The 27,153-nt window shown below is 45.1% G+C and overlaps 1 protein-coding gene across 1 annotated transcript in view; it reads right to left on the bottom strand.

The window, feature by feature from the left end:
• LOC105467565 (potassium two pore domain channel subfamily K member 13) overlaps nucleotides 1–23,791 on the bottom strand; it is a 134,500-nt gene extending 110,709 nt beyond the window's left edge. The window contains exons 1-2 of the mRNA XM_011717256.3: nucleotides 23,633–23,791; nucleotides 22,081–23,183 (exon numbers count right to left, since the gene is read on the bottom strand). Coding sequence (XP_011715558.1) covers nucleotides 22,081–22,414 — 334 coding nt within the window. The 5' untranslated portion in view covers nucleotides 22,415–23,183; nucleotides 23,633–23,791. The remainder of the gene's footprint in view (nucleotides 1–22,080; nucleotides 23,184–23,632) is intronic.
• Nucleotides 23,792–27,153: the final 3,362 nt, after the last annotated feature.

The raw sequence follows: 27,153 nt of genomic DNA on the forward strand, positions 1-27,153 counted from the left end.
AAATTCAAATGAAGTTCAAGGGACTCAGAATAGTCAAAACAATCTTGGGGGGAAAAAAACCAACAACCTTGGAGGACTCACACTTCCTGATTTCAAAATTTACTACAAAGCCACAGTAATCGAGGTACTGGAATAAGGACAGACAGACAGGTCAATGGAATAGAATTGAGAGTCCAGATATCAATTTCATGTTTATGGTTAATTGATTTTTGTCAAGCATGCTAAAAATTAAATGGGGGTAAGAATAGTCTTTTCAATAAATGATGCTGGAACAATTGAGTAGCCACATGCAAAAGAATTAAGTTGGATCCTGTCTTAGTTCATTCTGCAGTGTTATAACAAAATACCACAGACTGGGTAACTTAAAAGAACAAAAATTTACTTCTTAGAATTTTGAGGCTTGGAAGTCTAAGATCAAGACACTGACAGCTTGAAAGGGCCTTCTTGCTGTCGTCACATGACGGAATACATGACATAGTGGAAGGGCAAGGAGAGAGAGAAGGAGGCCAAACGTGCCCTTTCATAACACAATTAATCCCATCCATGTGGGCAGAGCCTTCATCACCTAATCACCTCTTAAAGGTCAAACCTCTTTATATTGTTAGAATGGCAATTAAATTTCCATGTGAGCTTTGGAGGAAACAAACACTGAAACCACAGCAGACCCATATTTCACACCATGTACAAAAATTAACTCAAAACGGATGAGCAACCTGAATGTAAGAGCAAAAATATAAAACCCTTAGAAGAAAACATAAGTATAAATCTTCATGACCTTAAATTAGGTAATGGTTTCTTATAATATGACACTAAAAGCATAAGCAACAAAAGGAAAAATAGAACTTTATCCAATAAATTGGACTTTATCAAAATTTAAAGTTTTGGTGCTTCAAAGAACATCAAGAAGATAGTGAAAAGACAACCCACAGAAGGGGAGAAATCTTTGCAAATCATATATCAGTTAATGGACTTGAATCTAGAATATATAAAGCACTTTCATAACTCAGCAATAAAAGGACAAATAACCCAATTAAAAGATAGGCAAAGAATCTGAACAGACCTTTCTTTTAAGATAGTATACAAATGGTCAATAAACACACAAAAAGATGCTCAGTATCATTTGTCATTAGAGAAATGCAAATCAAAACCACAATATGATACTGTTTCACATCCAAAGAGAGACAGTAAAAGTGCTGGAGAGGGTGTGGAGAAATTGGAACCCTTGTACACTGTTGGCGGGAATATACAGTGTTATAGCCATTTTGGAAGTTTGTCCAAAGATAAAGAATAGAGTTACTACATGACCTAGCAATTCCAAACCTATATGCTCAAGAGAAATGAAACATATGTCCACATAGAAAACTTGTGCTCTGTAGACATACGTTTTTATAAACTTATTCGACATTGTATGGTATTATTCATAGTAGCTAAAAAGTGGAAACAATGTAAATGTCCATCAACTGATTAACTGATAAATAAAATGTGGTACATCCATGTAGCAGAATATTATCTGGCAACAAAAAGGAGAGAAGTACTAATACATGCTACAACATGGCTCACCTGAAAACATGCTAAGTGAAAGAAGTCAGTCACAAAAGACCACATGTTGTATGATTCCATTTATATGAAATGTCCAGAATAGGCAGATCTATAGAAAGTAGATTGTTGGTTGCCTAAGGCTGGAGGGGAGAGTGTCTTAGTTCACTAGGTGTTGCTATAACACAATACCTGAGACCAGATAATTAATAAAGAAAAGAGGAGGCCAGGTACAGTGGCTCATGCCTGTAATCCCAGCACTTTGGGAGGCCGACATAGGCAGATCATCTGAGGTCAGGAGTTCAAGACCAGCCTGGCCACTATGATAAAACCCTGTCTCTACTTAAAAAAAAAAAAAAATAGCTGGGTGTAGTGGCACGCACCTACAGTTCCAGCTACTGGGGAGGCTGAAGCAGGAGAATCACTTAAACTCAGGAAGCAGAGGTTGCAGTGAGCTGAGATCATGCCACTGCACTCGAGGTTGGGCAACAAAGCGAGACTCTGTCTTGAAAAAGAAAACAGGTTTATTTAGCTCATGGTTTTGCAGGCTGGGAAGTTCAAGGTTGAGCAACTGAATCTAGTGGCTTCTGGCGAGAGCTTCATGTTGCATCAAAATACGGTGGGGAAATGGAAAGGAAAGCAGGCAAAATATGAGAGGCAACCTCCCTTGGTAACAATCCACTCTCACTGGAACTAATCCATTTCTGAGAGAACGAACCCAGTCTCGAGAGAAAGACATTAAGGATCTTAATGTCCTATTCTTTCCTTCAAGGCACCACCTCCCAACACTGCCACACTGGGGACCAAGCCTCAACATGAGTTATTGTGTGGATAAACCATATTCGAACCATAACAGGGGGCAAACGCTAAAGGGTATGATGTTTCGTTTTTCAGAACTTGAAATGTCCTAAAGTTGATGGTGGTGATGGTTGCAAAACTCTGTAAATATGCTAAAAACCACGGAATCGTACACCTTAAATAGATGAATTTTATGGTATATGAATTATACATTGATAAAGCTGTTAAAAAAGAACCATCGGCAGGTATAAAAAATGAATTTGCAAAAAATACACAAAGAACCACATATATGTGTGAAGGAACTCATGTGTGTGTGCTTGGACTTACATGATTGTGGATGAGAAAACAATTCTGGAAAGATCCACATCCAACTATTGGAGTTGGTTATTTCTTGGGGAGTAGGATGGGGGGGCAAAGGGAGACTGGTTTTTTACTTTAAATACATTGGACTGATTTGAAAATGCATCCAAATGCATACATATTAAGAATTTTTCATGGAAAAAGTATTTTTTAAAAGAAAACCCACCTTGCAGTTAATAATCGAAGTTAAAGTTTGGAGAGAGAGGACCACACACTCAAAATCTTCTGTTTCCAAATTTTGCCTTTGGCCTAGAACTTCCCAACTAATGGAAATCACTACATATTTTCAATTTCTGAAACCTGGACTTGGCTTAGTCCTCTCTTTGGTCCCAGTGCTCAGCACTGAGCCCTTCGCAGTGCCTGAAAGGCTTGCAGAAAGAAGAGAACCAGAGAGACTCTTCTTCTGGCAGATTCTCATCCTTTGGTTCCCTTTAGGGCAGTCATTCTCCCCCAGGGGGCATTTGGAGAGAGTTTTGGTTGTCACAACTAAGGACACACTATCAAGGGTGGTGCTAAGCACCCTACAATTGACAGGACTGCCCCACAACCGAGGACACTCTGGTCCAAAATGCCAGTTGTGTTGAAGTGGAGAAACCCTGCTCTAGGGTCACAGACATTTTTTACGGAAATGGACATGGGTGGCTTAGCTATTTAGGGCTTTCTCTTAGCCCTGGGGAATCCAAAACAGGTGATGCCAGACAGTCTGGGGTGAGGAGTATCCTAACCGGGAACCCTGGGACTGGGGATGCAAAGAAGAAAGAGAAAAAACAATACTGAGTTTCATTACTGTTGCTGTTGTTAAAAGGATGATGGCTGCAAACATAAAAGCAAGTCTGAAAACCTGGTATTCCTGATCCCATCCTCCTAAGACACTAACAATAAAAACATTTTTTTTTTTTTTTTGACATCTGGAACCTCCAGTCCTAACCTCTCTCCTGAGCTTCAGAGTTCTTTTTTTCCCCAATTGTTTGTTTATTTATTTATTTGGGATGGAGTCTCACTCTGTCACCCAGGCTGGAGTGCGATGGTACGATTTCGGCTCACTGCAACCTGTGCCTCCTGGGTTCAAGCGATTCTCCTGCCTCAGCCTCCCAAGTAGCTGGGATTACAGGTGCCCGCCACCATGCCCGGCTAATTTTTTTGTATTTTTAGTAGAAACGGAGTTTCACCATGTTGGCCAGGCTGGTCTCGAACCCCTGACCTCAGGTGATCCGCCTGCCTCAGCCTCCCAAAGTGCTGGGATTACAGGTGTGAGCCACCACACCTGGCCTTCAATTGTTTATTGAATGTCTCCATTCCAAGGTCCCAAAGGCTCCCTAAATTCAATACCTTCGAAACTCAACTCGGGATCCCTCCAGCCGTCCTCACTTTGGTATCCCATTTTGACGACAACAGCATTGTCCACCAAGTTACTGTCACTAGTGTGTGTCCAGGGACAACCCTTCCTCCTCCTCTCCCTCATCTACGAAGAGTCTTCTGCTTTGGGACCTGTTTCCTTCTCCACTTTCAGCTGTGTGCCTCCCAGCACACCTGCTCCCTGCTCACACCGGAGGTGGACGTGTGACCTTGACCTCACTCATTAAGTGTGTGTCATGAAAACATGACCCAGGCAGGGCCTGCTCAGCTCTTCTCAGGGGCTCTGGGAGCCAGGATCTTTTTCTTTCTGAGTTCCTGGGCACTGCTTTCTGACACATTACTAGCTGGAATAAAGACTTCATTTCTTAGCTATTCCTGCAGCCATGTGACGAAGTTCTGGTCAATGAAATATAAGGAGAAGTAACTGGAATTTCTGGCAAGCCCCTTATAGTAGACACTATTTGTGCCCCATCCAGATTCCTCGAAACCCCTTGAGCCTTGTGAGTGCATCTCCCAGTTGTTGCAGGCTCTGCTGCTAATGGCTCACACTTGTGACTGCACACAGCTGAGACCTGGGTGGTGTAGGCCCCTCTACCCCACCAGCCACAGCCAATGATTGGCTGGTGTGGGAGTATAAAAACCCAGTTCCTTTGCTTCCAGGTGGGCCAAATTTTAACGTGTAATTTATGCTCCATAAAATAACCTCTTGTTTGACTTTTCCCTTTTCTCGTCCTCAATTCCCTCACACTCCTACTAGTTTTTTTCTGGGAGCACTTCCTTGATAAATCATTTCCTCCCAAATCCTTGGCCCAGAGTCTGTTTCTTAGAGAAACTGACCAAAGACAGTGCCTCAAAAGGGAAGGGACACCCCCTCCCTCTCCCTTTCCTCCATCCTACTACCTAGCATGTCGATGTGATGGCCAGCACACCAGCAGCCATGTTGAACCTGAGAACTAGGGTTATACCACCCAGCTAAAGAGGCTTGACTCCTGGTTGACTTTGTGCAGTCCCCACAGCAACTCTGAATTGCCTACGTGCAGTACCTGTAGGGGAGACCTCTTCTACAGGATAGAGTAACACTTTGTGTGCTTCCGCTACTTTTCAGGGCTTTGTAACATTGAAGGCAAACAAAATTCCTAAGCAATATGCTTCCTTAACGGCTGTGTGGACTTGGGAAAGTTACTCACTCTTTTGAGCCTGACTTTCTCTAACTCATAGGATTGTTGAAAGAATGAGCAGGTCATGATCTCTTCCCAAACAGCCCTTAGGCCCCATGTCCTCCAGGAAAAATGTTCTTACTTAATTGAAGGAGTGATGATTGCTACTTCATCAGTTCCGGGAGCTCAGTCTTCATCCATCAGCCTGTGAAATCGGCTCACCTGTTGCTGAGTACTCAGCACTACATCCCTGGGTATTCAAAGCATGCCTTGCCCTGCCCGCCCTTCCTCCCTCCCTTCCTTCCTCCTTCTTGCTCTCTCTTTCTTTCTTTTCTTTCTTTCCTTCCTTCCTTCTTTCTTTCCTTTTCATTTCTTTCTTTCTCCCTCTCTCTTCCTCCCTTCCTTCTTTCTACACAACTACATCGCTGTGTATTCAAAGCATGCCTTTTATTCTTTCTTTTTCTTTCTTTCCCTTCTTTCTCCTTCCTTTCTTCCTTCCCTCCTTCCTTCCTCTCTCTCTCTCTCTCTTTTTTTTTTTTTTTTTTTTTTTTTGAGACTGTGTCTTGCTCTGTCAGCCAGGCTGGAGTGCAATGGCATGATCTTGGTTCACTGAAACCTCTGCCTCCTGGATGGCATGACCTTGGCTCACTGAAACCTCCACCTCCTGGGTTCAAGCTATTCTCCTGTCTCAGCCTCCCGAGTATTTGGGATTATAGGCGTGCGCCACCACGCCTGGCTGATTTTTGTATTTTTAGTGGAGGTCAGGTTTCGCCATGTTGGCCAGGCTGGTCTCGAACTCCTGACTTTAGGTGATCCGCCCACCTCGGCCTCCCAAAGTGCTGGGATTACAAGCTTGAGCCACTGCGCCCGGCCCTTTTATACATTTCTTTATACAGCTGCTGTTATTGGGTCACAGTCTGTTAAAGAAACTAAGTCCTCTCAAAATATGGTAGGTTGAGAAATAGTATAGCATGTCTCTATTCCAAATATTAAATATATAACATCTGGAGCCAAAAGGATCAGGAGCTAGAAGGAACAAGACAGGCCTTACTGAGGAAAATGATAAATGTGGCCTATGTTCAGTTTTTAGATTTTGAGCCCTAAAAAAGGGTTCATGATTCTGTTGGGAATGGGATGGCTTACAGTAAACAAGTAGAGAAATTGAAAGGGGAGGAACCCCACAAGTGAGCAAGATTTAATGAAGAAAATCCATGTTAAGAGAGAAGAGAGAGATAACAATAAGGTACTATCAATAACTATCACGTGATAATGAAAAAGACGGCAGCAGAAGAATAGCAAAGAGGAATGCCAGGCCAGTGCCTGACACACAGTAGGCTGCTGAAATAGTATCTGCTGAAAGCACTGTCAGTGGACAGCCATCAGACAATGGAGAAAAGAATTAGTGAGCTGGAAGACACATGGAGAATCAAACCCATAATATCAAAGTAAGCAAATAGGTGAAAACAAAGCAAAAGTACCTAGTAGACTTTTAAAAACATGAATACCCAACTTGAGAATAATAAGTAGGACAAGATAAAATGCAGGGATTCTCTGAACTATCATTAAGGAAACATTTGAAGAAAAATTCCCAGGACTGGCCAGGCATGGTGGCTCACACCTATAATCCCAGCACTTTGTGAGGCCGAGGCAGGCAGATCACCTGAGGCCAGGAGTTCGAGACCAGCCTGGCCAACATGGCGAAACCCTGTCTATGCTAAAAATACAAAAAATTAGCCGGGCGTGGTGGTGGGTGCCTGTAATCCCAGCTACTTAATAGGCTGAGGCAGGAAAATTGCTTGAACCCGGGAGGCGGAGGCTGCAGTGAGCAGAGATTGTGCCATTGCACTCCAGCCTGGGCAACAAGAGAGAAACTTCATCTAAAAAAAAAAAAAAAAAAAATTCCCCAGAATAGAAAAACAATTGATCAAGACATTAACTGCTCAGAGAACCTTCCAAAACAATTCCAGAAAGAAAGACGCTCAGACAATATTTTCTTTTTCCAGGAGGTACACTGTTAGTTGTCTACACAATATTGTTGCTACACAATATTGACTTCCTTCTGCCTCAATAAAGAAACGCTAGCTGCATTTGAGATAGCAATGAGCTCACGTGCAGATGGGGATTGGGGGACAATCTGACATGGTTTGCACCAATGACTTGTTGGAGTTTTCCCAGAAAGTTCTTTTCAGCTGGCACATACCTTTTACCTCTTTCCTTCCCTCTTCCTGTCTTGATAGTGCTTACAATTTCTGTTTTATGAGCAAAAGAGAGACAGAGCCACCATCTAAACCTGGCAGAGCAGAGAGACAGAAGGTTCTGGGACTCTGGTGGCCTTGTGGGACTATTATATCAGCCCTGGATCACAGACCTCTGAACTTCTATGCTATATGAGAAAAATAAATTTCTGTCTGTTTAAATCACTGCTATTTCCTACTACATGCAGCCGAATGCAACCTGCAGTCAATACGCCTGTCATTTTGAAGAAGCAGTACTACAGGCAACCAAAAGGAACAATACTACTTTGAGACCTAAGTACCAATAAAAGTGGCTGCAGAGTTAGGAGTAAGAAGAGCACCAGACAGAAAGCACAGAAGAAACAGGTAACAAATATGGTTGTTATTTCCTCTTTCCTCCAACTCCACTAAGTGTTAAACGGGGCATCATTTTCAGACCACACAGGAAAAGTCATTCTCTCAAAGGTTAATTATTTTGCCTTTACTTTCTGTTTGAAGGCACAAGCAAAGCTTGAGGAGAGAAAATGGGGTTTAAGTGAATGATGAACCAAAGCCTTAAGGTCCAGAGGCATGAGAAGAACAAAACTAGAGAGAGAGATGGGGAGAACAAAAAAGAGAAGTCTAGGCCTGGCGTAGAGGCTCATGCCTGTAATCCCAGCACTTTAGGAGGCCAAGGTGGATCCCTGAGATCAAGAGTTCAAGACCAGTCTGGGCAACACGGGGAAAAACCATCTCTACGGGAAAAAAAAAAAAAAAAAAAAAAAATTAGCCAGGCCTGGTGGTGCGCACCTGTAATCCCAGCTACTCAGGAGGCTGAGGCAGGAGAATCGCTGGAACCTGGGAGGTGGAGGTTGCAGTGAGCCAAAATTGCGCCACTGCACTCCAGCCTGGGCGACAGAGCCAGACTCCGTTTCAAAAAAAGAAAAGTCCATAAATCACTAGAGGGGTTAAAGAGGTCATAAGCTCTCAGTTAAAAGATGTGATGATACAAGGTAGATTCCAAGATGTAAAAATGTCATTTAAAAAAGCATTTCCAGGGAACAAGATACAACAAGGACCTGGGAGGCAAGGAGGTTGTAGGAAATGGGTTGAACCCCAAGCTGAAAGATTCTGTATCACCAATAAACCGAGGTCTCAATTTTATTTATAAACATAAAAAATAGTGGTAGAAATGGTTTTTATCCTGAGATAGTTTAGATATGATTTCATTCTGATCATATTTAAATGACAAAAAGAACATCTAAGCCATCACAATAAAAATACAGAATTGAAAACAGACTTAAAAGGATAAGACAAGTATAGGATGAAGGAGGATAATACCAGTGAAACCAAATATTAAGTACATCAAATTTTCCTACAAAGATAAAATAAAATTTAAAAATATAAAATTAAAAAAATATATAAAAATGTGTTAACAGGTTAATTTAAAACAAAAATTACTAAAGATTACAACTAAAGAGATGGTCTAAAATCTGCAAGTGTCTGCTAATATGATACAGAAATTTAATCATATCTCAGTTTAAAAATAGGTATTAGCATATAAAGCATTTAGAGGTAAAGGTAATACTATTATAATGAAATAGTAATAAAAATTATGCAAGTGATAAAAGCAATAGCACTGAATTTATATGCCCAGAAACATACAATGAAATGTCATTTTGGATGTGTTTTCTGTTTGGGGGTGGTTGTGGATAATGTTTCCTCCAGGTCCAAAATTCAGTAACATAAGAGAAAAACCAACTGAAATATATAGATACAACAGGATATATAGAAACAACAAATAAAAAGGAGAAATCTGCAAAATGCATATTCTCAAATCATTATAGAATAATTTTAGAAATAAGTCAAAGCATCACTATATAGTCAACCTCACAAAACCTTTTTTTTGTTTTTTGAGACAGAGTCTCGCTCTGTTGCCCAGGCTGGAGTGCAGTGGCACGATCTTGGCTCACTGCAAGCTCCACCTCCCGGGTTCATGCCATTCTCCTGCCTCAGCCTCCCAAGTAGCTGGGACTACAGGCGCCCACCACCTCCCGAGTACCTGGGACTACAGGCGCCCGCCACGACGCCCAACTAATTTTTTTGTATTTTTAGTAGAGAGGGGGTTTCACTGTGTTAGCCAGGATGGTCTTGATCTCCTGACCTCGTGATCCGCCTGCCTCGGCCTCCCAAAGTGCTGGGATTACAGGTGTGAGCCACCGCGCCCAGCCTCACAAAACCTTTTTAAAAGCAATCATTTAAAATAACATTTGAGATGAGTTAAAGAGCTGAACAGAGAATGGATAAGAATCTTTATCTCAGCCATGGAGGGGACCTGCATTTATGAAAAGCTATAGAAAAAAATGCTGCTGCTCAAAATGAGTGTATTTGGCTCTATAAAAATCTTTTCTACATACCAAAAAATTTAAGCCAATCAAAAAGTGGCTAAACAGGATAAATATTTTAGACATATAAATATATCAAGTTCTTCTGCTCTGAAACAATCAAATAAATACAAACTTGAGGCAAGGCGTGGTGGCTCATGCCTGTAATCCCCGCACCTTGGGAGGCTGAGGCGGGCGGATCACGAGGTCAGGAGTTCAAGACCAGCCTGGCCAATATGGTGACACCTCGTTTCTACCAAAAATACAAAACTTTGCCGGGTGTCGTGGTGCGCACCTGTAGTTCCAGCTACTCGGGAGGCTGAGGCGGAAGAATCGCTTGAACCTGGGGAGGCGGAGGTTGTAGTGAGCCGAAATCACGCCACTGCACTACAGCCTGGGCTCCGTCCCCCCTCCAAAAAAAAAAAAAAAAAACACACACACACACACACACACACACACACAAAACAAAAAAAGTGGCTCACACCTGTAATCCCAGCAGTTTGGGTGGCCGAGGTGGGCGGATCACCTGAGGTCAGCAGTTTGAGACCAGCCTGGCCAACATGGTAAAATCCCATCCCTATTTTGTAATAATAGAAAAATTAGCTGGGCGTGGTGGCGGGCGCCAGTAATCCCAGCTACTCCGGAGGCTGAGGCAAGAGAATTGCTTGAACCCAGGAGGCAGAGGTTGCAATGAGCCGCGATCACGCCACTGTACTCCAGCCTGGGTGACAGAGTGAAACTCTCTCCAGAAAAACAAAACAAAACAAAACAAACAAAAAAACCCCACAACAACTTGAGGGGTCCTCTTGGCCCTTGAAGCAGCCCTTAAAATACCATGAACCCCATGGCTCCGTGGACCACAGTTTGAAAACCATAGTCCTGGTTGATCTTCAGGGCTAACGCCTTGTGATCTTCATCAGCTGCTTAAAAGGAGGGAAGACCCAGGCCGGGCACGGTGGCTCAAGCCTGTAATCCCAGCGCTTTGGGAGGCCGGGACGGGCGGATCACGAGGTCAAGAGATCGAGACCATCCTGGCTAACACGGTGAAACCCCGTCTCTGCTACAAAAATACGAAAAAACTAGCCGGGCGAGGTGGCGGGCACCTGTAGTCCCAGCTACTCGGGAGGCTGAGCCAGGAGAATGGCGTAAACCCGGGAGGCGGAGCTTGCAGTGAGCTGAGATCCGGCCACTGCACTCCAGCCTGGGCGACAGAGCGAGACTCCGTCTCAAAAAAAAAAAAAAAAAAAAAAAAAGGAGGGAAGACCCAAGACACAGAGAACCTTGGTGCCAACATGACAAGAGCTAAGAGGCAAAGTCAGGAAGTGATTTCTGGGATCAAATATGTCTGAACTGGAGGTGAAAGTCCTGGGGGCGGGCACCCGTCCTCATGGTGATGGGAGAGAGGTTGCAGCTTTGAGACGACTGCCGACTGCCGGTGGGAGGCAGAAGTCTCCGTTTGCATGGACTCCTGGGCGGTAGGCAGCACGCTACCCAAATCTCACACCCGTGGTAGCACACACATCATCAGCCTCCGCTGGGCTTCTGCTAACCAGACCACTTCCGTCTTCTTAGACTATCCCAGGTCACCTAAGGGCCACCACACTATAAAAGAGACCATACACGGTCACTTTAACTGGCGATTCTTCCCACAACACGGACCCCAAAGGAAGAAAAGGTAAAGAAGTGATGGTTCAGAGTGTAAGGTTTGAAGGGAGATGCCACACTGCTTCCAGCTGGGTGGCTTCAGACGGAGCACAGAAGCTCTCGGAGCCTCGGGATCCTTGTCGGCGACATGAGAATATTAATAGTACCGACCTTATGGGGTTGTTGTTACAACTAAACGTACACAAAGATGTGCATTGTATTTAACACTGTGTGTGTGAAATCCAAAATTTCATACCTTTATTATATGCAATAGTAAAAAAAAAAAAATCACATATAACCCCCAAGTCCAACTATTTGAGGATAGTTAAACCATTCTGCATTCATATAAACACGTGGAATTCTTGAGAAAGTGTATAGGAAATAATGTGAAAAAGCTAATAGTCCACACATACTTATAGATTTCAATAACTATGTGTAGTCGCAGAAATTAGAAGAGTTTAAGTGAGTGTAACCGCCCTTAGTTTCTTTTAGAAATAAGTGCATGCAAGGTTCACTCTCTGTGAAAAAGCGTCCTTTAAGTGAACTATAAAAAGCAAGCTCTGCTACACTCAAGAGCGATGCTATGTGCTCCCTGTCCTTCTCCCTCCCAAAGATAAGGAAGCCCAGAGCTCGTGATCATCAAAGCTTCAACTGAGGGACTCAACCCCTCAGACCTGTCTGGCCAGCACAATGCTGTTTCAAAGTGAGAATCTGAATGCCTGTGTTGGGGCTGCTCTCTCCAGGGTACAAGGCCCTACTGCTCCCTAATGTCCTACCACGTGTTACACTCATTTACATTCACGCTCTGACCCCTGAGTTCACGGATTACAGTGTTTCCCTTTCAAGGAGAGGTGATCAGTTGAGAGACACAGGACAGCTGATTAGAGAATGGGAAAAATAAACCCCTGAGCACCTAATTAGGCTTATAAAGATGGCTCTCTGGCCAAAGGAAGACGCAGTAGGTGTGCTGAAGGTCCTGGTAAAATATCTGGCAATTCACATGAGCTGAACCGAAAGAGGCAGAAGGCTGGAGGATGAAGGGAGGGCCGTGTTATGACAGAGGTGCCTCCTGATGAGGTGATTCTCCCACTGTCCTCAGCAGGACCCCGTGCTTCTGGGTCTGAACGCAGAAATGTCCTCCTCGAATGGCTGAGATGTTCCCCAGGTGTAAAGTCATTAATGTCCTAGTGATCACCATCTTCCCCTACTCTTCTCTCTTCTTTTTTTTTTTTTTTTTTTTGAGACAGATTCTCACTCTGTCACCCAGGCTGGAGTGTGGTGGTGCGATCTTGGCTCACTGCAACCTTCCAGGTTCAAGTGATTCTCCTGCCTCAGCCTCCCGAGTCGCTGGGACTACAGGCGTGCACCACCACTCCCAGCTAATTTTTTGTATTTTTAGTAGAGACAGGGTTTTACCATGTTGGCCAGGATGGTCTTGATCTCCTGACCTCATGAGCTGCCCACCTTGGCCTCCCAATTCTCTCCTTCCTTCTAGGGGGAAAAGACTGTTACTTGCTGGTCAACTGCCAGGACTGTCCTTTACTATGGGGAGTCCAGGAAATATGCTGAGAGAAAGCTAAATGATGTTGCAGACGTGAAGTCAATCCTGATTAACAGGGACCAGGGAGAGATGTGGGGAGATGGGACCAGGAGGGACAGAAAGACAGGGCTGATGGTTGGGAGAAACTTGGTGAGGAGTTTAGGCATAAGAGGTTCCAGAACTCCTTTGAGATAGATATGAGAGCCTGGGAGAGGAGAAAAGGAAGAAGTTTCCTTTACGTTATAAATTGGAGACTCTTTAAGGTTCTTTTAAGATACAAGCAGAAATCAAATTTATTTTTCATTACTTTTGGCTAACACACCGTGCTTCTTTCAAAAGAAGACAGCTTCTTGGACAGGACCCCAAGGAGCCCAAGGATTATTTGGGTTAACACTCAAACCAAACCCATCCCTCCTTCATAGACAAAGGGACAGAGGGAAAGAGAGAACTGGATGGAATTTAGGATAAAAGAAAAGGAAGCCATTCTATTTTATAATATAAACAAGAATTTCTAATGCAACAGGCTAAGATGAGCATATGTGAATACTAAATGCTGGGCAATGGAGAGTGAGGGCTATGTCCTGCAACACAGCTCTAACTTCCAGATACTGAAACGTTCCCAGCAGGAAACAAATAATTGAACAAATCCAGGATTCTCAGAATGGATGATCTGAGCTTCCCCATGAAATTTTAGAAGCTGGAAGAGGTATGGCCCTCTCACCCTTCCTCGAGTGGAGGTAAGCTCTCACCAGCTACCCTTCCTGTCTCCTCATTCCCCATGACCACACATTGCTCCTCAGCTGCAATTCCAAAATGCACCTGCCACTGTTCGCATGAAACAATACATTAAAGTGCTCTAAAAGTCACTGCTGTAACTGGAAACGGAGAGTAGTTGCAAAAAAAATACCAAACAAAAGCTTGCATTCTTATGGAATCTGGATGGACAAAGATTGAAGCACGAAGACAATGGGAGAAAGCACAAGGAAAGGACTGAAATACGAAAACTGAATTGAAATGAAAAACATTTCTCTATCTAAGTAATAAATAAGAAATTATAGACATTGAACAGAGAACAAAGAATGAAAAATATGACACATTTAGTCTTTATACAGGGTCGAAATCCTTAAACTATAAAGCACACAGGTACACTTTAATTAACATGGCATCCCCCTTGCTCCCAGCAGAAAAATGAGGGGAGAATTAGTTGATTCAGAGAAGATGAACTGTAAGTATTTTTCATAAACATTTTGAATCAACTTTAATAGAAATCAAAGAGATATTAATTATAAGAAGATTCATTTTTGCCTAATTACAACAATCTGCTCATGTTATAATGGTTATATAGAAAGTAACGAGATACAAAATACATTTCAGTGATTTTAAGATACACCTTTCCCCCAAATTTTAATCTCTCTGAAATCAAGATGCAACCCACAACAGGTAGCATGTCAGAATTTAATTGGCAGTGTTTCTTTCTTGATGGTATGTAAAATAATGATGCATCTTAGATTTTTAAAATAGCACTTTAGGTTCAATATAATTTGTATAATATGATTCCCCAGCCTATTTACAGTGTTTGTTGTTGGTAGAATTATGGATGATTTCTACTTGTTTTATACTTTCCCATATATTTCCAGTCTTCCAAAACTAATATATATTCATCACTAGACACTGAACAAAACAAAACTTGGTTCTAATTCTAACTCTGCCACTTTATAGTTGTGTGGTCTTAAGCCAGAGATTTATGCTGTCTGCACCTCAGTTTCCTTACGTGCAAAATGGAATTAGTAATAACCTCCCCGCCTATCCCGTAAGGTTTGTGCACAAATGCTTTGTAATGTGTGAAGTGCTCAATGTATGATTTAAATCTGGACTCATGCATAACATCCATTAATGTATATCATCAATGCATTTGGGGGATATTTTTATTCTTTCTGAACGCTTCATCTTCTCTGATGTCAGTTTATAACTTTGTACTATAAAATAGTGATTTCCAATATTTTATTGTTTGGACTTGATGTACTTAGATTTCAAAAGCTCTTTCCCCAGCCTTGTTCCCATGAGAAAAGAAAAAAGAAAAAAAAAGATTCCCAAAGCAATATTCAGTTTGGCACCACATGGATTTACACACTGACCAGGGCCAACCACACACCTACCAGTTGAGCCCCAGAATCCCATGGGGGCCTTGTAGAGTACAGCCATGCAGAGCCAATCATGGGTCACACCCCTGGCCAGAAAAGGGCATCTGCATAATTATTTCTGTTTAATAAAAATGAATAGGGCTGGGTGCAGTGGCTCACTCCTATAATCCCAGCACTTTGAGGGGCCGAGGTGGGCAGATCACGAGGTCAGGAGTTTGAGACCAGCCTGACCAACATGGTGAAACCCCATCTCTACTAGAAATACAAAAATTAGCCGGATGTGGTGGCAGGCGCCTGTAATCCCAGCTACTCAGGAGGCTGAGGCAGGAGAATCGCCTGGATCTGGGAGGCAGAGGTTGCAGTGAGCCAAGATCACGCCATTGCACTCCAGCCTGGGTGACACAGCGAAACTCTGTCTCAAAAAAAAAAAAAAAAAAAAAGAAGAATAAAAACTGTTGTTGAGAATCTAGTCACATATGAGGCAGGGCTGAGCCTCTCCGTCTGAGCATCTCAGGTCCTCATGAACCGAGTCATCTTCTCAGCCTGAGCCCGGCGCATCCCTGCATCTGGATGGTGTGTAATGAACCTGCCCTCAGCGCACTTGACTTCCAGCTGGCGAGGAGGTCATAAGACAGCAGGTGAGCTCACCTCCTCACCATACCTGCCTGGCCACTGGTTTGTCTGTGTTCTAAAGCATGGGAGGGCTTGTCCTAGTCAGCAACATCACAGCACGAACGACCCCCTCTAGACTCTAGATTTCTCAAACTTCAATGTGCCCAGGACTCACCTGGATGTCTTATTAAAGCATGGACTTTGATTTTGTTGGTCTGGGGTTGACCTGAGACTCTGCATTTCTTTTCTTTTCTTTTTTTTTTTCTGTTTGAGACAGGGTCTTGCCCTATTGCCCAGGCTGGAGTGCAGTGGCACAATCATGGCTCATTGCAGCCTCAGCCTCAACCTCAACCTCCTGGGCTCAAGCAATCCTCCCACCTCAGCCTGCCAAGTAGCTGGGACTACAGGCCTGCATCACCACACCTGGCTAATTTTTTCTATTTTTTTGTAGAGATCAGGTTTCGTCATGTTGGCCAGGCTGGTTTCGAACTCCTGGCCTCAAGCAATCCACCCACCTCTCCCTCCCAAAGTGCTGGGATTACAGGCATGAGCCACCGCGCCAGGCCCAATACATCCTTTTTAGACTGGAAGAAACATTTCTTCTGCAGCTTGCCACGAAGGGACTGGGGTAATGTTTCCCTGACCCCTTGAAGTAGGGTGTGGTGGTTCTGTGAATTGATTTGGCCAATGACATGGGAGTGGAGGGGACCTGTGCTACTTCCAGGTGGTGGCAGCCATTTGATCATTGGTAGTCGACTCTTCAGCCCTTTCTTCCCCTTCCAGAGCAATCCTGGAAGCATGTGCTGAGGAAGAGGAGCCAAGAGACAGAAGAGGCCTGAAGCGCTGGGGCAACACAGAGACGACCGCCCCGTGGCATCACCAGCGCCCATAGTAAACTTGGTGTGGGTACGAAGTACACTTTTATTACATTAAAGCTACTGAGATTTTGGGAGTAGCTTGTTACTGCAGCAAAACCTAAGCCTCCCCTGACTCTGTCAAATGCAGAGTACCGCAAACCCTTTGGGGACAGAAGCTAGCTATAGACACACCAGCAAATATGGGGACAAATTCCTAACAAAAGCTGGTTTCAGAGAAAAGATATTCACAGAAGATCATTTACCAGACAAATTGTTATTCTACTTCTCTGAGTACTTTAAATGTATTCCCGTTTCATGTATGATCTCTAGCCTTTTTCAGAATCAACATTTCTGAACTGTGTTTTAATACTCTGCCCTGAGGTTTTCTCTACTCCAGTCAAATATACTTAACATTTTTGTCATTTTAACCATTTAAAAGTGTACAATTCAATAGCATTAAATATATTTGCAATGTTGTATAACCATCACCACTGTCTATACCCAAAATGTTTTCAGCATCCCAAACTGAAAGCACCCATTAAACAATAACTCCCGCTTCTGGCCTTCCCTCAGCCCCAGTAACCTCTATTTTAATTTATCTCTATGAATTTGCCTATTCTAGATACCTCATATAAGTGGAATCATATGATAGTTGTCCTTCTGTGTCTGGCTTATTTTACTAAGCATAATTATTTTCAAGGTCCACCTATGTTATAGCATATATCAATATTTCATTCCTTTTTTTTTTTTTTTTGAGGTGGAGTCTTGCTCTGTCACCCAGGCTGGAGTGCGGTGGAGCGATCTCGGCTCACTGCACCCTCCGCCTTCCGGGTTCCAGCGATTCTCCTGCCTCAGCCTCCAGAGTAGCTGGGACTACAGGCGCGAACCACCACACCTGGCTAACTTTTATACTTTGAGTAGAGACAAGGTTTCACCATATTGGCCAGGCTGGTCTCGAACTCCTGACCTTGTGATCCATCTGCCTTGGTCTCCCAAAGTGTTGGGATTACAGGCATAAGCCACTGTGCCTGGCCAATTTCATTCCTTTTTTTTGGCTGAATCATATTCCATTGTATGTAGCCCACATTTGGTTTATTCATTCATCTGTCGATGGACACTTGGGTTGTTTGGATATTGTGAATAATGTTGCTATGAACACTGGTACACAAATATCTGTTTGAATCTCTACTGTTGATTTTTTTGGGGGGGAAATATACCTAGAAATTGAATTGCTGGGTCATAAAGTAGTTCTAGGTTTAACCTTTAGGGAAACTGGCAAACTGTTTTCCACTCTAAGCTTTGACTTTCAAGTCAAAGGTCTCAATTAGGTAACAGTGACATGAAATCCTCAATTGCATTTTCCAGGAAAATATTATTTGTGAATATCATCTGTTATCCTATACAATGTCTCCTATATATAATCCCGAGGAGAAAACACTTTTGAGAATTAGGTACTGGGGCCAGGCGTGGTGGCTCACGCCTGTAATCTCAGCACTTTGGGAGGCTGAGGTGGGTGGATCACTTCAGGCCAGAATTTCAAGACCAGCCTGGCCAACATGATGAAGCCCTATCTCTACTAAAAATATAAAAATTAGCTGGGCATGATGGCTTGTGCCTGTAATCCCAGCTACTTGGGAGGCCAAGGCAGGAGAATACTTTGAACCTGGGAGGCATGGAAGTTGCAGTGAGCCAAGCTCATGCCACTGCACTCCAGCCTGGGCAACAGAGTGAGACTCCCTAAAAAAAAAAAGTGGCTCACACCTGTAATCCCAGCATTTGGGAGGCTGAGGCAGGAGGATCACTTGAGGTCAAGAGTTTGAGGCCAGCCTGGCCAACACGTCAAAGCCCATCTCTATTAAAAAAAAAAGAGGTTAGCCGGGTATGGTGGTGCACACCTGTAATCCCAGCGACTTGGGAGGCTGAGGCAGAGGAATCACTTGAACCGAGAGGGCAGGGGTTACAATGAACCAATTTGTGCCACTACACTCCAGCCTGGGTGACAGCAAGACTCTGTGTCAAAAAAAAAGGAGAATTAGGTACTGGGAAAGGTTTATGTTTCCTCCTTTCTGATACTAAGAATTCTAACATGGGTCATGACTGTCTGCCATGAAGCCTGAAACCACATCCGAAGCTTGAACAGTCACTGCTGGTTCTCTCCCTTCCATGGGATTCCCCACCATTCCTTGGGATCTTGTTATCATTTCCTGGCATACTGGCCTGATTTCCAACAGCAGAGCCTGTCTTTGCCTGAAGGCTACCCTTGCACTGTCCACAGAAGAAAATAAGGCCGGAAGTACCTGGGACTTACATCCCTGTGCTCCTTCCTCATCCTCCCCAGACAGCTTTATAACCAATTCCTGACAGCTGTAGGTGTGTAAATATCCCAGCTTTCTTGCATGGGATATCTGGGTCAGGAACTTTGCATTGCTTCCAAGCTTCCACTTGGGATTAGGTACCAGTTGCCCACTATGGCGCCTGACTTACCAGCATACCCTGGATTAACTTACTTTCCTTCCTTGATTCACTTTCTCTTGCACCTACGTGTATCCCTTGCTCCTCCCAATAAACTGTTGGCACTCAAATTCTTGGCTCAAGGTCTGCTTCTGAGGGAACCCAAACTAAGACAAAGTTCCTTTCTAGCAACTTCATAGCTCTGCTTGCATTCCATATTTCTGTTCTTCTTTTCCCTCGTTCTGAAGTTTTATTTATATTTTATAACTATTTTACTGTATACTTTGTCTGCTACCTCAAAGTCTTTGCAGAATAAAGCATGGTGGAATTAATTTTTAGAAGAAAAACACCATCATGTAATGTTACCATAAAAATGCAAGATATAAGTGGTTTATAGAATATAATTCTAATTTTTAAAAATGCATATGTGTATGAGTATATGCAGAGGAAAAAGGAGACTAGAAGAAAATGGACCAAAACATTAACAATGGTTAATTTGGATGATATGACTGCATATAACTTGATTTTTTCTTCTTTATATTTTATTTTACAAAAAACCTGAACCTTCAGTTTTTTCATCTATAACGGAGGATTGCTATGTCTACCTCGTGGAGTTGTGTTGGCTGAAATGAAGTGTGAATGTAACACAGCAATGAGCTGCATTGCACATTCACGTAATAATCATACAGTATGTGCCTAAAATGGGCCTGATAAAGGTTAGCCAGTGCTGTTATTACAACAATTAGTGAAACAATTTAAAAGGAAATGCTACAAATGAGAAATAAAAATCAGCCCACACTTACATAATGTTTTTTACCTTTTAACACGCATGCACTTACATGAACTTATTGTCCCTCACAAGAACCCTGTGCCAGGGGCAGGCTTAGGTGGAGGGAGGGAGCAGGGGCAGGCAGGACTAATATTCACCAAATAGCTGATGTGTCAGATACCAAGGTGGGCACTCTGTAGATGCCTCAGATGAGAGAAGGATGGGGCTCGGAATAGTTAAGAGGCTTGCCCAAGATACAAAGGCACGATGAAAAGCTCCCACTCCAGACTCTTTGTCCAGGTTTCTTTCCACTCCTCCATGCCACATTGTCATATTCGTATCACCAAAGCCCATGTTCCTAGATGGCCACCTACCCATGCCACTCTCAGTTCCTGCTACATGGATGCACCTGTCTACACACATGCTCTGCTCCTTCCTGCCTCTGTGCCCACTGGGAGCACAAAGAGATGGTTTTTGATGGTGGTGGGGAAGAGTCAGCCCTCAAATCTCCCATCAAAACCATCCCAAGTAACCATTCAATCTAAAAAAATCCTGTACTTGCTATGCAAACACAGTAGAGTCAAGGTCACTTCCAAAATGACACCTCCTAATCAGTTTGTTCATCCCAAGTCTTGCCTATGCGGAGATTCTGGAACTGTCTTCTGAGACATGGGAGGTGATGTGAGGAGGGGCTTTTGGGCTTTTGTCTGCTTAGAGTCCAGCAGAGAATGCGGGCTCGGGGGGAGAAGCATGGGGATGTTATTCCTCCTCCACCAATCTTGGGCCCGTTCTGGTCTGCTGAGAGTTTTCCTGCCTGATACCTAGTTATGGTGGTGCCATCATGGCCTGCTGATGGGCAGCGCCATCTGGGATGGGATGGGGGCTGGGAACCAGGCACTTCAGATACAACCTGTGTGTCCCTCATGATGCTGGTCCTCTGCCTCGCCTGCTATGCATCAGCTGAAGCCCTGAATTCCCGGACTAGCCCTGGGAAGTCTTTCTTGATGAATCTAACCTGAAGCCAATCTCTTTTGTCTTTTGTGCTGCTTCTCCTGGCAGAATGTCTATGTAGCACAGCCATGTGTGGGAGCCTCAAGGAGGTTCAACTTATCTCCCCACCTCACTAGCGAGCTCTTCTAGAGCGCACAGGGGCAGTAGCTACAGAGCGCTCAGCACATGCACCCTGGGCTGTTTGCAGCTGCCAGCCTTTTTTGCAGCTTGGAGGCCACTGCCTCTCCATCTAACTTTTCCAAGCTCCCTCCCCTGCTCCAGGTCTCTTTTTGCCTCCCTCAGAATTTATTTCTACAGCATCTTCCCCAACCCCCATTAATCACTTGATTATTCTTCAAGGATGAACAATCTTTATGGGTGTGGTGCAAAGACTCCCCTAAATCATTTTCCTTCTGCTGGGAAATAAACACAACTGATTGTAGCTGTGCTACATCTTTGCTAAAAACTTCTCAATGGCTCCCAGGTGCCTCTAGATAAGTTCCAGCTCCTCAGTCTGTCAGTGAAGGTCCTACCCCCACCTCCATCCCATTAGTCAGCAGACCTTCCTAGTCTTCCTTCCACCGCTCCAACCAGCTCATGGGACCCCTGAGTGCGACTCTCTCCTGCTCCAGGGTGCAACGCGCTTTCAGTTCCCAAACCCAAGTTATGCCTAACACGAACTGATTCAGGCCAAAGGTCACTTCCCTGGTTCTTCCTGGTGGGAAATTTTCCATCCTTTGAACCGTCATTGGCACTTTGGCTTCCTCACTTCCAGTCTGGTGTTCTGATTTTTTCTCGGTGTGAAGTCGAGGGCAGAATGTTTTAAAACCTGCACTTCCCCTCTAACTGACTCAGTAAATGTTCAGTTTCCTGTCCCTATCTGTAAAAGCTTTCCTCCCCATAAACTCAAGCCCTGTCTCCTTCATGAGACTGAAAATCTCCCAGAGCAGAGCGTCTCCAACTTAAGGATCATTCCAATCCTTTGGGGACTTTGTTAACAGGCAGATTCTGACTCAGCAGGTCTGCAGAGGGGACTGAGACCGCATTTCTAACAAGCTGCCAGGTGAGGCTGAAGCTGCCGGTGCCTGGACCACATTAGAGCAGCGGGGAGGCAATACCACCTGTTGATCAGGCTACAGCTCATGTCAGTGCAGTCGGGCTGGGTGCCCAGATGGATGAATGAAAGGCTGAGAGGGTCGGTCCTGCCCCCTCCCCCCGAGAGGAAGTGGAGGCCGCCCGGAGGTTGTCAGCGAGTCCGGCCAGCACACTTACCTATGGTGGACACGACGGTGCCCACGAAGTAGAAGGCGCCGGTGAAGTCCCAACGCGGGCGGACGTTGTCCACGCGGATGCCGGCCCGAGTGGCCTCCTCGTAGTGGCGGAGGAAGCCGCGCAGCTCGTCGCGGCTCAGGTTGTGGCCGCGGCTGAAGTTGGCCAGGCGCTCCTCCCAGCGCTGCTTGGCCTGGCGCTCGTGCGCCAGCTCCAGCGCGGAGAAGACGGCGGCGCCGCCCAGCAGGTAGAGCACGATGAGCGCGGCCAGCAGCAGAAAGCGCGCGTTGTCCTCGTTCAGGTGGCCCGGGCCCCAGCTGAAACCTCGACCGGCCATGGCCGGGCCCCCAGGGGCAGCCCCCAGGGGCGCCAGCGGAGTCTCGCCCTCCCCCGGGAAATAAGGGCCCCGGCGCTCAGCCGGCTCCCAGGCGCCCCACCGCCGACTCGCCCATGACCGCCGGGAGCTCCCGCAGGCCGCGAGGCTCCCCCAGCCGCCGCCTCGGTAGCTCCTGCGGCGCCAGCTCCCCACGTCCTCCTTGACGCCTAGTTTCAAATCCGCTTTGTCGCCGCCGTTCCCCTCCACTCCCCCCGCTCTCTTCGGAGTTCTCCTTAACGCCGAAGGTCCCGGGGAGCCGGCGCAGAGTCCACGTCTGCTTGGCGCTGGGTTGCGGACGCCGTTTCCATCCCTGCTCCCTGTCTGGCTTAGGTAGGGGAGGGGGCGTGGCGCGTCTTCAGGGCAAGCTCGAGCGAAGTCGAGTTTCCGCCGAAGAGAAGGTCGAGGGGGTCCGGAGGTCGGCGGGTAAGCAGAGCCACTGGGTCCTGGTTCCTTTGACTATCGCTTCTCAGGCCACCGACGGCTAAGACGCGGGCGTCAGTCTGCTGGCTTTGTAGGTGCCTCCCCAGGTAGACCGACGGTGGTGCGTCCTAGTTGTGGTCGTGGTGTCGCGCTGAGCCTGTGGCCTCCCGAGTCACCGAATCGGCTGCTGGGGCTTAGGGATGGAGCGGGTCCAGGGTGGGCGCAAGGAGAGAGGGGCTGTACTGAGCGGCGTCCGCGGGCTCCGACCTCCCGCCGGGCCCCAACGCTGCGCATCCGTTGCGCGGACAGGCTGGAGAGAGGAGACCAGAAAGGGAGGTTGGAACAGGGAGCGAAGGAAGTTAGGGGCATCTCCCCCGGGCAGCCGGCCTCGCCTTGCCCATGCCAGAGCACCCTTGGTCTCTGGATCCTGCGCGGGGGCGTCCTCTGCGCCTACTAGTGGGCTCCGCCCGGACCAAGCCCGCACTGCGAGCCAGCCCCGCTTCCAGAGAGGAGGCCAAAGACTGGGGGCTGTAAGGGACCCGCGGCCAGGAGACCTTGACCTTGGAGAGTTCCATCTCTTCCACCCGGGCTTGGCTGCTTAGTGCGTTCCAGAGTTTTGCCTGGACGCGGGGTCCGCGCAGAAGGCATCCCCCACCTCACGCACACCATCAGCATGCTCTCCAGCAAACCGCCAGGGCCCCCTCCCCGAAACCCCGCCTTGTAGGGGGCGCTGGCGCCGCTGCCGCTCTCAGATCTCACCTTCCGGGGAGCGCCCTCTCCGCGCCGCTCCGTCGGGACTGTTCCCGGGCCTCCTGGCAGCCGCGGCCCTGCCCTGCCGGCCGGCGCGGGGAGCACAGGTCCGCACCGCGCTCTGCCTTCTCAGGCGGGCGCGCTCCGACGCGGCAACAGGTGGAGCCGTGCGGCTGCCAGCTGCGGCGACTCCACCCTGTCGCCCGCCTCCTTGCGCGCGGGCCCGCCTCCTGCGCTGGTCTCCGCCAGTAGACGCCTGGCGTTTGGAAGGCCGACCAGGGGCTGCAGTGCTCCCACCAGGGCGCGCAGATCTGGGGAGTGAATGCAGAACCGGCTGGTGGGACGCTCAGCCGGGCCGCGTGGGCCCTCCGGGACCGGGAGAGGGCGCTCTGCCTCCTCCAGACACATCCCGCCCCCGCCCGCGCAGACAGCCCCGCGCGGCCCTCCGGAATCACCGGCCCGGGCGTGTGGGAGCGAATCTGCACGCGGAGAGGAATGGATACGTGGGCATCTTCCCACCTTCCGAGAGAGCAGTCCCAGACTCAGAGCCCCACACACCACCCTTACGCACCAGGAGCAGAGACAGAAGGGCTAGGAGCCCTGTTGAGTAAAACCGTATGATTTCGAATAATGAAATACAGCTCTGGTGAGTGCATTTTCATCAGAAACCCTGGTGCTGTTAGCAGTCCTCTCGGCTCTGTTACTCACTCCCCAATGCCCCTCTTTCATCTAGCCTTCTGAGGGGCAAGAGCTTCAGGGGCATCGCGAGAATAGGTGCCTGTGTATACACCCAGGGTGAGTACCGCAATTACCTTTTAAATTCATTTTATTATGAAAAATTTCAAACATTCTAAAAGTTGAAAGAACTTTACAGTGAACACCCGTATACCCACCACCTAGATTCTACAATTAACATGTTACTATACTTGATTTATTAGATACCTATCCGTCCCTCTGTCCATCCATCAACCCATCTGGTTTGGATGCATTTCAGAGTAAGCTGCAGAGCTTGGTACACTTCCGCCCTCATCCCCAGTACTTCTGCCTGCATATCACTACGTAGGGTTCAATATTTACTTACAGAATTTTTTTCCTTTTCGGATAAAATTTACATACAGTGAAATGCATAAATCTTAAAGTGTATCATTAGGTGCGTTCTGACAAATGCGTACAGCTCTGCAAATCACCTATCCAACCCACCAACCAAACATCATCAACAGGTCAGAGTTCCCCGAAGTCCCTTCCCTGTAACTCCCCACCCACATTCCTCCAGAGGAAACCACTGTTCAGAATTTTTCTGCCATCGATTACTTTCGCTTTTATAGAACTCAGTTTTTTTTTTTTGTTCTAAATCTCCATATAAATGGAATCATGCCGGTATGTACTCTCTTGTGGAAAACATGTTTTTGAGATTTACCCATGTTATATATCTTAGTAATTCCTTCCTCTTTATTGCTAGTTTTTCATTGTTTGGATATACCATAGTTTTATTCTTTCTCCTTCTATTGATAGAAAGGAGAACTGTTATAAAATTTTGGTCATCATAAATAAAACTGTTAGGAACATTCTTGTACACCTATGTAGACATATGTTTTCATATTTCTTACGTAAAGACCTAGGAGTGGAATTGCTGGGTCAGAGGGTACGTATGTATTTCGTTTTATGAGAAACTGCCCGACATTTTCCCAAAGCAGCTGTACTGACAGTGTACAATAGTTCTGGATGCTCCGTATCTTTGTCAACATTTGGCAGTATCAGTCATTTTAATTTTAAAACTACTGGTGGATGTAGCAATATCTTGCTGTGGTTTTAATTTACATTTCCCTGATGTCTAAAAATACTGGTGGATGTAGCGATATCTCACTGTGGTTTTAATTTGCATTTCCCTAATGTGCTTGCTGGCCACTTGTGTACCTTCTCTTGTGAATTTTCTGTTGAAATATTTTGCCCACTTATAAAATTAGTTTCTCTGTTACTGAGTTAGAGAGATCCTTTATATATGCAGGATACCAGTCCTTTCTCAGATACATATCTTGCAAATATTTCTACCTCTGATTTGCCTATTTATTTTCTCATTTATTTTCTTAAATATGTTTTCTGTATGTTTGGTGCCCTTTGAGAAATCATTACCTCCTTCAAGGTTGCATAGGTTTTCTGTCTCCCCACACTTTTATATTTGGGTCTATGATCCATTTGTTTCCCTATGGTATGAGGGAAGAGTCAAAGGTCATTTTGTCCAGGTGGATTTCCAGTTATTCCAATGCTATTTGTTGAAAAGATAAATATGCCTGAGTTTCAGGAATTTAGTTTGTTCATTATTTGCCCACCCTTATGCTAATACCACAGGATTTACATTACTTATAACTCTATGGTAGGTCTTTAGTGGGACTATAATTGAGTCCTCTAACTTTGCTCTCCTTTTTCAAGATTCTTTGAATGTTATAAAACTTTTACACTTCCACTAAAAAATCATAGAATCAGCTTAATTTCATCAAAAAAGCTGTGGGATCTTGATTTCTGGGATTGTGCTGGATTTTGGAAAGAACATCTTGACAATTCATGAAAGAGGTATATTCCTCTATTTATTTAGGGTTTCTTAACCAAGTTTTCATATTGGAGAGTTTGCACATCTCTTATAAATTCATTCTAAAGTATTTTATGTTCTTTTAATGTTATTGTAAATGGAATTTCAAAATTTTACTTTTCAGTTGTTTGCTGTAGTCCATAAAATACACAATTGTTGCAAAAGTACTTGAATTCTTCAGCCTTGCTACATTTCATCAGTTGTACATGTTTTGTTGATTCCTTTAGGAGTTTTTTTGTAAATAATCATGTCATCTACAAGTTTTGCTTTTTTCTTCCTGATCTTTATCATCTTTTCCCCCTCTTGTCTGTAATGGCTAGAGCCTCAGTATATTATTCAATAGAAGTGGAAGCAGATATCCTTGTCTTATGATATTAAGAGAAAACTTTCCTTTTATCATCATTTATATAATGTTAGCTGTGGGGTTTTCATAGGAACTATCGGATTAAGGAAGTTTCCTTTTATTATTGTTTCTAGTTTTCTGAGTTTTTTGTTTTTAATGAAGCATGAATGAGTACTGAATTTTTCAAATGCCTTATCTGCATCTATGGTGATGATCATATAGTTTTCTCCTTTATTCTGTTAATATGTTGTATTTCATTGATTGCCTTTCTAATGTTAGTTAAGCCAATTTTGCATATCTGGGATAAGTTGTACTTGGGGTTTCCACTCTATTCTTTTTATTCTTCCACTTCTGAATTTACTCTTCTTTTTCTAGCTTCTTATGGTGGATGTTTAGATCACCAATTTTAGACCTTTCTTCTTTGCTAATGTTAGTGTTGCAGGACTTTTCCTTAGTTCAGCTAAAGATGGGGTCCTTGTCCGTCCTGCAACCATGAAAATTTAGGTTGGCGGAGGGTTTGAAGGGTAAAGCAGGGCTTTATTGGGTGAAAAGGAAGAAAAGGGAGAAGCAGGCACTCTCTCTAGACCAGAGTCCCTGCTACAG

Source organism: Macaca nemestrina, chromosome 7, assembly GCF_043159975.1.
Source record: "Macaca nemestrina isolate mMacNem1 chromosome 7, mMacNem.hap1, whole genome shotgun sequence".
NCBI lineage: Eukaryota > Metazoa > Chordata > Mammalia > Primates > Cercopithecidae > Macaca > Macaca nemestrina.